Source organism: Poeciliopsis prolifica, unplaced genomic scaffold (assembly GCF_027474105.1).
Source record: "Poeciliopsis prolifica strain line A6 unplaced genomic scaffold, Auburn_PproV2 SCAFFOLD024, whole genome shotgun sequence".
Classification (NCBI taxonomy): domain Eukaryota; kingdom Metazoa; phylum Chordata; class Actinopteri; order Cyprinodontiformes; family Poeciliidae; genus Poeciliopsis; species Poeciliopsis prolifica.
In genome coordinates, this window is record NW_026562399.1 from 6845599 (window position 1) to 6858546 (window position 12948).

The window sequence follows — 12948 nt, forward strand, 5'->3', positions numbered from 1 at the left end:
GGCTCAGTCAGTAGAGACGAGGCTGCAGTCCTCGTTGCAGTTGTCCTGGGTTTCCCTTCTCTCTCCTTCCTGTGTCCTGTCCAGTTATTGTTAAGTAAAGGACATTAGTGCCCAATTGGTATTAAAAAAAAAAAACAAAAAGTTCCACCTTACCATTCCTACTATTTAATGTTTGCAATAAAAACTTTCAAGATTTCTCTGACTGTTGCCACCTCCCCAGCTATTGCTGTGTACTGTCAGTCAGCTGGCTGAAGGAAAATACTAGACTTACTCATTTACAAGAAAGACACATGTGGCTGTTTAAAACATGTTTTCAGTCACATAAATCACAGACGGTCATTGTGGAGCATCAGGCCAGTTACAGGATGGCTACCTGACTAGTCAGCCAGCTATCAGATTGTTATATTTGTGTCATATTAATTATTTTTGAAGGATTTTTTTGGCTCTAGTGGCCTCCATTTGAGAGGTAGTTGACAGGAAAGTGGACTGTGAGACATGCAGCAAAGGTTGACGGGCCTGGACTCAAACCCGTGACGGATGTGTCGTTCTGAGGCCTGCTTTGGGTTGCATGCTTTACTCCTGTGCCACTGCCATACCCATCCAGATTGTGCATTACTTGTAGCTCTGGCTGACACTGAAACTGGGGGAAAAAATGTAATTTGATATTCAACCTACAGAAGAAATTTGGTGCTTATGTAGGTTTTCCCCAGGTACTCCAGTTTCTTTTTGTTATCCAAAAACATGCGTGTGTGTTAGATCAGTGAGTCTAAATTGCCCCTAGGTGTGAATGGTTGTCTTGCATGTCCCTGCATTGCGCTGTGACAGACTAAAACCCGGTCTAGAGCCAGCTCCCCCCACCGTGGGCCCACTGTCTGCTACAGCCCCTCTGAGAAGCCAGTCTGGACAATGGGTGGACATTAGTTGGAATATAAATTTGGAAGAGATTCAGATTTCTAAAAAACTATTTAAACAGTCATTGATGAGTATTTATTTTTGCTTCAACTTGCTATTTATTGAGCAGGAAACGTATTTCTGGTGCTCAAGTGCCAGAAATTGATGAAACTTTATCCTGCTCTCTTTTAACATCTAAGCTAATTCATGTTTCAGGTGGTTGCCTAAATTTATGATTTGCATATAGTCTAAGGTTAACAGTACAGCAAGGAGGTATGCAGAACAGCCTCAAGGCCTTTCTGAAATGCATAATTATTTACTGGAATTTGATATTGAGGGAAAAATTGAAACAAATGCAGAAAAGCAAATCATTTCCATCCAGTGATCTTTGTATTGTCTCTTCTGCAGCCTGTCTTGACAACAGTGTTAGACAGCCTGCTAATCCTCAGCCAGCCCTGTAATCACCAGCCCCAAGACTACGTCTGATATTGATCACGTTATTCCAACCCAACTGATCATTAACATGACTGGCAGTTACAACAAAGGGAAGAAAGCCTTGGCTCTTTCAAAGCCGAGAGCCCCCCCTTGCTGTGCATTAGGAGTCGTGGACACTGAATGAGGGAAATGACTACTCTTTTATCAGCTACGCCCTTCTCTCCTCAAAATGAACCATCTTTCATTCACTCTTTTTCTTTCTAAATTATCCATACTGTGAGCCCACGTTGTTGGCAAGCACACACCTACCAAAAGATTGTTTGCTGGGGGTAGAGGGGGGTGGTTCTATGATCTTGTTATGTTGCTAATGGAAAGGCTGGCACAGGAATGTGAACCGTGTTTTTATTTGTTTATTTATTTGATTTTTTTATTTTTTTGGGGGGGGAAGGACACAGGTGCCCTTGCAGAGCGATGTGACGTGAGCGGACTGTGAATTTGCCAGGTGGCAGCGAAACAGAGAATAGGAGGAAGCGAAAGTAATGAGGAGACAGAGAGAAAAGAGGAGCCAGATAGACCCTGAGAGAAAGTGGAGTCTACAGGGAAGCTGAGGCTATACAGTGGAGCATATCTCTGCTAGAATCTTCTGGAAGTGGCTTGTTTCAACAGCAAAAAATAAAAAAAATAGGAAAAAATATTAGCGTTTGATCAAACTGATCAACATCGAGTAGGGAGAGAGTTCATTGTGTGCAGGTTTCCTGGAATGTGCCGTTAAATGAAGCTGGACCTTCGTGTCCACTAACAGGTACTTGCACACAAGAACACTGCAGTTTTCAACACTCATTCTGTCACTTAAGATACCTCTCGGTGTAAGATTTATAGGCGTAGTGATTGGCTTCATCACCCCCCTCCACCATTCTGCGGCACTGCCATTTGCAATGGTTGATGAGCCCCTCCGCCCTCTCAAACATGGCGGTTTCAGGGATTGGGGGTGGGGGAAAAGAGGAAAGGAGGGTGGGTGGCGTAAAGCGCGCCGTCTCCGATCACTCCTCCTCCACCTCCTCCATCATCTGGCTATGTTCTCCATGCACCTCTCCTGCCTCTACTGAAGGTCATTGTGCGAAGCTCTTCGTCCGGCGCTGCCGTCCGCTCCTTCAGCCACTTCACCTTTGTCACTTTTCTCTGAAAAGAGTGAGTGAATGGACTGCCGTACTTTATAGTGCTGCGTCAAAAGAGGCGGAGTAGAAGAGAAAATTCAATTTTTTGGGGACCGGCGTTGGAGGGGTGGGAACGTGACGTCCTGAGGAGAGGAGGCCGGCCATTGGCTGCGCCGGCTGCCAGTCCTGCGTGCTGCTGCAGACGGACAGGCCACTCGATGAATATGGATGAGAGCAGTGAAAAGGGTGATGCGGCAGGGAAGACCCCCCCCCCTTCAAACCGATGCAGGCTTGAACAATGCGTGCCGTCTTTCACTGAAAACACTCAGAGCCTGCATTAGCATTTTCTCAGACAATTGAGGCTCGGGCCAGCTGCAGGCATGGCTCGGATGCTGCGGTGAAATCTCTTTTTCTGCACCCCACTGATGAATAAGACCTCGGTGAAAAAAAAGGTCGACTGGCCGCATTCCTCAACACTACCGTTGCACCTATGCCTAGGCTAATGTCAAGAGCCCCTTTAGAGATTGCGCCCCGGCATTGATGGCGATCTGACAGAGGACTTGAGAAGCAGCAGATCTCAGAATGGGTAAGCTTCAAACTCTGATTGTCTGACTTGTTGAATTTATCCATCACGCTGCACCATGAGTACTTTCATACATCTTAAGGCGGATTTGCTCGTTGCGGCTCATTTTTGTTCCATCGTCCTTGCTCCCCTGTCAGGAGCAGGTTGGTCCATTGAAATGCAGAATGGGTACTTGGAATGGTTGTGAGAAGGAGGGGAGGACGGTCACAAGGCATTTCCTCCTGACCCACCCCCCTTGAGTGACTTAACTAAACGCATTTGGCTCAGAGACCATGTCTCTCCTCCAAGCCATCCTTCCAGTACTGGAAGCAAGGGTTTGAACTAACACCCCACTGGCTCAACCTCCCAATGTGCCCCACTGCTCCCGTTCCCTGGCGACAGATTGCCATGTTTACTCTACCACATGACGCCATTAAAACCTGTTACTGTGATCTCAGACACTTAGATGGAATTAATTATTGACTAATGACACCAAACGTGGCTGTGAGGGTGACAAGAGGGGAATCTTAGCGGCTTTCTCCCCTGCTGGGTTCACTCCCGGCTGAAGATGAGCAGAAAGTTACGCAGTGGGTTTGGGCTCGTCTGGCAACAACAGGTCTCGAAATATTGGGATCCAGTGAAAAGAAATCATTCTGTGAAATGTTTTCTTACTGGCACGCTGTCGGTTATGAGGCGGTAGGTAGTTTAGGGGCTCAGGAGGTTTTTGGCGACGGCGTTATTTAATTTTTTCCATCAAGGTCATTTTGTGTTTCACGTTAAGAGAAAAGCAGAGAGCTGACTGCAACCCTGCACAAGATTCAGATATCCAAAAAGGAGACGAAGGAGAATAAAGAGCACTGAATGTGATCAAACACATCCGTTTTTCTTTTTCCACTTAAAAGATACATCAGCTTTTATCCTCACTTGAAATATTCCGAAAACGTAGTGTTTTTTTTTTTAATTGTCAAAGTGAGATTAGTGAGTTTTAATAAATCCAAACTAAATTCGGTGCTACTAATAATGGCACCGAATATGTGGATGTTTGTCAGAGCCATTGGTTACGAGTGATATTGAGCAAACCGAGCCTATGTCTGAATGGAACATGAGGGGCATATTAATGCAACAAGAGGAAGAGCTACCAATTGGGCTGTGAAATTCCCCTATGTCACAGTGCCATGTTCATTCACATCTCAATCTAATGAGTGTATTATCGAGGCAACAGGTTGGTCTCAGTCCACCTGCAGCCCTCCTCCCCACCGCCCCGTCCTTTATGTCTTCGGCACGCAGGTCGCTTCTCCGCGTTCCTTGTCCTCAACAAAGTACAAGACACGGTGACAGGCTGCGACGGCTGACAGTCTGACGGCACACTTTAGAGAAAGGTAGAAGAACCGTGGCCAGAAAGGTTTTACGGCGCTTCGTAGCATCCCTGCCCGGCTCTACTGACGTCACCCCTATTGGCAGTTGAGAGGGATCGAACATGACGTCATTGCATCCGTATCAGCATACAGAAGAGATTGTTTGTGCCCGTGCTTAAGTTCAAGTGTGCACCTGTGTCAAATGTGCCATCATCACAACGTTGTCAGGTCAATCAATAACGCACGGGCACAAGCACCAAATGTGGCTGATTGCTCCGTCGCAGTTTGCACTCAGTGGCATGAGGGCTTTCTTGGTTTGGACTGCTTTCTAAGTAGAACTGCAGAAAATGGAGCTTCACCCAGCTAGGAGGAGAAACACATTCTGCTGCACAGTGACACTCTGTCAATCAGTGACTACTAAAAGCCACTTTAAACCACAAAAGCCCCTCCAAAATGGAGGAGATTTAAACCATTTTGGCTCCATACCCTTTGAACAAATCTGCAGGATTGCTTCCCATATGTTCTCCACACGTCGGTTAATTACGACGGATAATTCTTTGTGGCTATTCACGAGCTGCTTGGATGAAGAGTTGGATGTGATTGTGTTTTGTCCTGATAGTCTGCGTCTCGGGGTTCTTTTTTTTTTGTTTTGTTCTGATAGTCTGCGTCTCGGGGTTCTTTTTTTCCCCCCTTACATTCTGACTTGTTTTGATTTCTGGCATTTGGTTCCAGCGTGAAGCAGGATTACTTGACAGCGAGCATTGACGGGTATTTATTCAGAGTGTTGCTAAAACTCCTTGAAAATGGTTAAAATTAGACCTCTGCAAACTGGAAAGGAGGTCATCATTTACTCTACATGAAAATCTGGGCCAGGACACAGAACATGCCTCCAATCGCTAATAGAATGTGAAAGCTACAAATATTCCTACCCAAAATACCTGAAAATGTTTCCCCTTCAGAAAAATATCAGCAAAAATATATTACCAACCTTTCCCCTTGCTCTATCTTAAACACATATTAATGATGTTATGTTTGTATAATTTATTTCTTGAATATTTTGCTTTTTGAGATTATTCAGTGCATATACATATATATATAGTGTACATGATGTGTAGAGCTGCTGTACATGATGTGGCCTTTTTCCCACTTTGTGTGTCTTTCCCCCAGAGGAGGGTGAGTACTTCCTGAAGGTGCTGATCCCCAGCTATGCAGCCGGCTCTATAATTGGCAAGGGTGGCCAGACCATCGTACAACTGCAGAAAGAGACGGGTGCCACCATTAAGCTGTCCAAATCCAAAGACTTCTACCCCGGTAAGAAGGGACACTCACTCACTCAATCAGACTGAGAAATCAGAACCGCTCATAAACATCATCAGGCAGCTAGGCGAGAGATGCTTTGGCGAAAAAAGGGTCTATCTTTTCTTTTTATTCCCTCCCATTTAGCTTCTCAGAAATATTTTTTATCCACGCGGTGAACTCAAGCATCTTCGACAATAAAACCGGATCAGGATGCGTTGCTTGTCCAAGGCACGTCTACTCTCTAGTAATCTGGTGTCAACTCAACATGTTGGTGTCAGTCCAAGAATTTGCAATTGCGATCTGACCTGATGGAACCTTGACGCAAATATGTGTCGCTTTCAAAATGGCTGCTCTCTGAGCTGCTGCGGTAACATTACCGGACCCACAGCAGAGGTTGGTTAATTTGACTTCTAATCAGCTGCTCAGGGGGAATCTGACAGGTCGCTTCATCCTGCTCTCTTTGCTTCCACTGGTGACAGTTTGTTGCGGCGCCGGGGCGTTTTTCTAGCATCTGAGCTAAATGAAGGAGAGGAAACTGATTGAAAGTCTGGAGCTGAGCTTCACTTCTTTCTCTCATTACATATTGATATTTCTAACTTCTTCCATCCACCGCTGTGTTGCGAAATCCTTCTGAGCTTTAACAGACATTATAGAGTAACAATAACAGGCTTTAATATAGTAAGCAGTCATTCTGAAAGATCTGACAGAGTTTGACTTGGTTGCCATATGGTGGTGACAGAGGACATGTGCGTATGTTGCCCTCAGGCGAAATAACAGATATATCGACACTATTTTGGTGTCATTTAGTGATCTGTTCTGGAAGAATAAGTGGAGAGGTGATTATTTCAATTGAGCCAGTTGTCCAAAAATTACAGTTTACATGTAATAGCCGTACTTGGAAAGGAGAAATTCAAATTCTTTGGCTAATGTTGCGAAATTGACATCTGGACTTTGTATAGTAAAAGATTCTCCAAGTATGATTACTTTAGATCAGGGCTGTCAGTCATTTTTATTTTGAGCCAAATTAAATATCTGAATGTTCTGAAAGGGCCGGTTGTGCCACAATATATTGTTAAAACTAATTCAATAGTTAAATTATCAATAAATCGCTGTTCCCAGAAGTTTAATTATTTTGTGTGTGTTTTTTGCAAACAAAATTACAGATTCTGTGGTGTCAATTTAGAAATACTTGTAGGAATTTTTTATATTTGCGCTAATGTATGATGTGAAATGTGACTTTTTATCACAGACAACATTTATGTTTTTGAACAGTCGGAACATTGAACCCACAAACTCCATGCAGGCTGAAATTTGAACCATGCAGCCCAGTGATAAATATCACAACTATTTCACTTTTTCTTCTTATTACTGCTGTTTGTGAGGTAATTATTTAGCTGAGTTATCTATTTGTTTAACCAGTCAGTAGATATAAAATAGCATTGTCTTAGTAATAGTGATAAGTGGCAAATCTTTATTTTGCACACACTGACTGTGCATGTTTTTGTCCGTGTCTGCAAGTATTTTTAAGCTGCCATCTTTTTTTTTTCTGTCAGAAAAAAATGTGGACACCAGGGCTGTTATAAACAAATATTTCAGTAATTGAATAATCTGCTGATTATTCATACAATTAATCGAGTAATTGGATTTTAAAAAATTGAGAAAATAAAAATATTGGTAAATCTGGCATAACACCAGTGTTACTATCGGATATCAATATCAGTCCAGTTTTTCATTTTTGAGCTTCCCTAGCAGTTACTTCCCTGTATTTTAGAGAATTATCTCATAACAATAATATTTCATGTTCTAAGTTAACCTGAAGAAAAGTTATACAAAGATCTGAAATTATATTCAATTTAATAATAAAGAGGCAGGCTCACAAATACACTTATTAAAAACATCTATGCTCCAGTTTATGGTTTATGTATTTATCTCCAGTTAGTTTAATAGATGAACTCTCACCTTACCCCATACCTGTCAAGCTTCGGGTTGAAAATACGTGAAATGCCACCTGGAGTGGGGAGTGGGAGGAGGTGAACGAACTAACGTAAGTTGGGGGTGGAGGGGAGGAAATGTACAAGGACTCAGATGTACATAAGTCTGGGAACCGGTAGACCAGGGGACAATACTAAGAGTGGGGGGATATTTACGGCACCTTCGTTCGTCACACTCAGAAACTCATCTACCGGCCATGTGCATACACGATGATTTCCGCCACCCCGTTTGTTGAGACCAGGATGACATAAAATTTATTGTGGTTTGTCCGTCAAGCTACACTTATACTATAACCATCAACTACTCAGCTGCCCACAGGGTTCGATCAATCTGCTCACCTGTATAAATACTTCTGCAGCTTTCTTCCCGTCGTTCACTTTCAACCAGCAGCTCGCAGAGGAGGAAGGCTGTAGTACCCCAGGCATCGGTTCAAGTAATGGACCCTGATTTTATAAAGTGGATCTGGAAGGCTGCGCATGTTTGGAAGTTAGATACCTACCTCATTGCTAGCCTGCAGGAAGTTGGATATTTGACAGACACACTATGTTTGTCGCTCGCATGTGTTCAAGAATGTTTTACAAGATGGAGTCGTGTCAACAGTTGAAATATCAGCCACTCGGATTTTTCTTTAAACGAGGTAAATCTTTGGAGATATGAGCTCACCATGGGGGAGGGGGAACATGCCCCACTGCTACATTCAACCAAAAACACTCATATGTTCTACTCAAACAAGAACAAAATGTAAAACATAGTTTTTATTTAAAACAGAAAACAACAATTGTTCCCTAGGTGGCGTTACCATTTGATTATTACTGATAACTGTGATCTCTATAACATACATATGTTACTTGGATTTATTGACGACTGAAGCTGAAAGCTGTAATTAAGACCTGCTAAAATTAGACGTATACACACACACACACAAAAACATTTTCCATAGAGTGACAGAAGCATAACAAGCTGATGTTAGCTAGATAATTAATTGGGCTTCTCAGTGAGGTAGACAGACTGCAGTCGACAGCCTCATACATGTGCCTCTTGTACCTCACCAGGATTGTTTGTGTATTTTGCGACCAGAAATATCTCAGAACTGTGTTGCTGTTAGGAAGGGAAAAGTTCAGGAGCCATCCTTCAGCCTATTGACTGGCAGTGAGCAGCAACTATATATAAATAACAAAAGCTTGTTATATGTATATATACATTTCTTTTGTAATTTAATGCCTTGAAATTGGGCCTCTGCCTCTTTAAAAACTCCTGCTCTGTCTGAAACTCCGCCTTCAAGAAGCCATCCCAACATTGCTCCTCTACGAACCTTTAAAAAACATTTTTACCAGCATTTTCCTGAGAAGTAGCTTGTACATAGAGCTCAGCAGATGCACATTTCCAGCAGGTGTTTGCTAATTGCTGCCGGCTAGTCTGAAGGAGCTGAGTCGTGGGGGAGGGATGCTCTGTGAGGCGAAAGATTGGAAGCTTGGAAACTGCAACTCTGAGGAGGAGCTGTATCTTGAAGGCGGCGCTCAGTCCAACCAGGCGTTTTGCTATGGGAGATTAAAAGACTTCTCAAACATGCATAAAAGAATCAAAGCAACACTCCAGGTATGTTTTTGATGAGGGAATAACATTATGACATGACTTAAAGCTCAAAGAAGTTGCTTTTATATAATCAACTTTAATAATTTCCCAGAAAGGTTGCAGATTGTATTTCAAAAGCTGCCTGATAATCCCCACAAAAGTCTACACCTGGCTGCCGTTGCGCACTTCTCCCCTAAAATAATAGTCCCTGTTTGGATATGCAGAGGTGTACAGCATTCATTTTACCAGAGAGTATCGCTCAAATATGGCAACAGGAGAACGTTGCACATGCAGCTCAGTGACCCCTGTCAGTGTGGAGGTCAGCGCCGATACATCTTGCCGTCCAAACACCAAACGCCTGATTCATAGAGGAGGCTGCCGCTTTGTCCTTCATGCTTCAGAGGAGGTTTGCGCGCAGGCTGCAAATAACAGGTGCTAGGCGTCTCTCTGCTTATTAGGTACAGATGTTCTCCGTAGAACCAATGCGAGCAAATAATCCTTATGTTGTTGTAGACATTTGATTAACTATAGGTACATTTAGAAAGAAAGATTGGTGCTTAAAGTAATAAATAAGCAGTTGTAATTTGTTAGCATGCTCACAAATTAACTATTTATTCAGGTGATAATCCAGATGTTTTCATATTTTGACTTTGTGTTTTGTCACAAAGGCAGAAAACACTGTTTCCCAGAATGCAATCCAAGTTATAAATGACTGCAATGAGCCTCTGTAGTAGGACGAGACTGGCATGAGGTCCTTATTGTATGATATTAAGCAGGCAAGCAGCAGCAATTATTCCCATTAAAAACAAATAGCACATTAATTATTACATTAAAAATAAAACTATCCTTTAAATTCAATAAACGTTGTGGAACCTTAGTAAATATGCTGATGCGATAGAGAGGCCTGTTCAATAGATTAAATTATTTTTGAAAAGTCTATTTATTTTAGGAGCTTGATCACTCAGTGAAACATATAACATAGATTAATTATACGCAGATGGGTGTTTGATAGCTTTTATTTTTGTTTATAATAATGATTTTTCCACTTACAGCCATTAGTTTGAAATTACGATATTGCACTGTAACAATAAAAAAAAAAATTAATAGAAATGTGGACTTAATAAAAAAGTATGTTTAATGCCTGCTTGAAGGATGTTGTTTTCAAGAGGTACTTTTGATATGACATATCGGTCTCATCAGAATGTTGAATGTAATTTACTGAATATTACTCACTTAATTTCCACTATTTGTGTTATTTGTGACCATACTAATTCACAAACAAAATAATTTGTCTGTATTATCTCTCCTTTGCTGCCTCCTTTCAGAGAGCTGACTGGCAGTGTGCATCATCATCATGACTTTAGCTGTGGCACTTTCTCTTTCATTTCTAAAAAATGACTTTTTACTGTCAGGACAATAGGAAATGATATACATCGGCCCATCCCCACTGAGTAGTAACATTTGCAGGAAAAGAAAATAACAGTACTTGTTGGATAAAAAACAAAACATAGAACATATTCTTTCAGAAATGTGTGTTATCTGTTCAACTGAACTGCAGCACGGAATCGCTGAGGGGAGGACAGGAAGGCCATGTGCTGGCAAATATTTTTCAAAAAATTTATCTCCCACCTTGTTACTGCGAGCCGTGATGAAGGGCGCTGCGAGCATGGGAGGACGGCTATGTTTGAGGGAATGCTCTGCGGATACCGAACACATGAAACGAGTCATGTATCTTTATTTCTCACTTTAAGCCATGGATGTGTTCATAGGCCACCACCTGCTCGCCACCATCCCCCCCACTTATTATTGTGATGAGTGAGAAGAGGAGTTCAGGCAGAGGGTGCTGGCAGGAATTTGATTGGGTGGTCACTCTGGCCCACACAAGTAAAACGAAGCAGCTGCTGTTGTACAGTAAAGCCCCACTTTGTGGAAGTCGGTGCAGCCGAAACTTTTTTTGTCTCAAGTATCGACAGATTAAAAAGTCTGTGATGACAAAGCAATACAAATTTAAGAGTTTAAAGAATGGTCAAAGGGATAGTTCTGGGTTTTTTAAATGAGTTTCTGTGAAAGCGTTTGAATCTTACTCGCAGCCGGTAGCTCTCTGTGTTTAGTGTAAATACGGATTACTTACAGGCTAAAGCCAAAGGTTAGTCTAAGAGTGACTAAGAACATGAGAGACCACCACCCAGTTTACATCAATATGCAGCATTTACGAAAAACACATGGTTGAGGTTTTTTTAAGGCGAATTTGAATGCAACAGAATATTAACAAATACAAGAAAATCCAACAAACACATTTCCTTCACCATTATCTGATTTTTTTAAATTTAACTTTAAAAAGTGCATCTAAATAGATGCTGTTATTTGGTGTCTTAAAAGACTGGACAGTGTGAGAGTTCTGTCTTTATCAGCCCATCACCTCAGTGCATTCATTTCCATTTATTAATGAGATAATTTAAAATTAATCGCATTTAGTTTTAATATGCAAAAGTTCATGCCAGAACCCTTGTATCCGTGCGTTTCTGGTACATCCTGTTAATCTGACGCACAAGCGACATTCGTGACCAATAGCGACGCACAACGAAGTAGCAATCTGATGCTGTAAAAAACTATTGTTTTGTGCAAGTTGTGCTAAAACCAGTGAGCTCACCAGCGAAGCTCTTCAGACCTAAAATAGCATCTCGATGATAAACATGTTGCAGGAGTACAGACGTCCTCCAACACTAATGTTGCATGACTTTGTGTTTTAGTGTTTATGATGTAAAGCACTTTGCAATGCCTTGCTGCTGAAATGTGCTATACAAATAAAATTTGATTTGATTTGATTTTGATTTAATGTCACTGTCCACGTTTCTAAATAAGGGTTTTTTCAAAGAATTTATCAATGAGCAGAGATTGCAGAAAACCTTGATTGCTGAATGATTATAATAGCACTCTGTACCAATCTGATTATTAAATAACTGAGTAAGAATATTTAATATCTTTGCTGTGGAGCTCACACGTGTAGTAACTCAATAAATTAGCAGCAAAAAGTGTTTTTGAGCTGAAAATGTTGCTTATTTTGTGGATATACAGTTTTTTTTAATAAACTGTGTTTAATTTAGTTAATTACAAAACCTGTAATTAACTCAGTTAAAATTAATTTAAAATTTCAACTGAGTCCCACTTGTGATTAAAAAAAAAATAAACAGAAATTGAATATTTATATATGAACATTCTGCTGATTAACGAATATCAAGGGAACATATTCCAATAGGACGGGTGCATCTCCAGCCTTAAAACAACTCATTCTAACAAAGTTCCAGTGAGTTCATACCGCAGACCAGTCACAGTCATGAAAGCAGACCAAACCAATCAAGGGTCAATAAGCAATGCAGCCATTTTGTCCTAAAATCTCTCCTTGATAGCTCACAGTTAGCCTCCCACCCTCTTTGCATTACCCAGCCGCCCAGCAGAAGAAATCAAGCCTGCATTAAATGTCATAATGAGGAAGTGTACAACTGGGTCCTGCAGTTACTGAGATGGATGAGTGAAAGCGTTTGAAGGGAGTGAAGGGAGTGGATGATGCATGATTGCAGGAGAGTAAGGGAACAAGGGGCAGGCCCAGAAATAGCCTCTCCCAGCTGTACTCAAGCTGCTCGAAAACACGCCAAGTTTCCTCTTTCCTCCTTGCCGATTGTTGTTGTGC

At 41.7% G+C, this 12948-nt stretch overlaps 1 protein-coding gene across 2 annotated transcripts in view; it reads left to right on the plus strand.

Moving 5' to 3' along the window:
- Nucleotides 1–12948, plus strand: part of nova1 (NOVA alternative splicing regulator 1) — a 35681-nt gene that overhangs the window by 5293 nt on the left and 17440 nt on the right. The window contains exons 1-2 of one of the 2 annotated variants that reach the window (XM_055046580.1): nucleotides 2406–3066; nucleotides 5565–5708. In XM_055046580.1, the coding sequence (XP_054902555.1) occupies nucleotides 3063–3066; nucleotides 5565–5708 (148 nt within the window). In that variant the 5' untranslated portion in view covers nucleotides 2406–3062. Of the gene's footprint in view, nucleotides 1–2405; nucleotides 3067–5564; nucleotides 5709–12948 lie in introns of those variants that run through there. The other variant, XM_055046578.1, reaches the window with a different exon arrangement.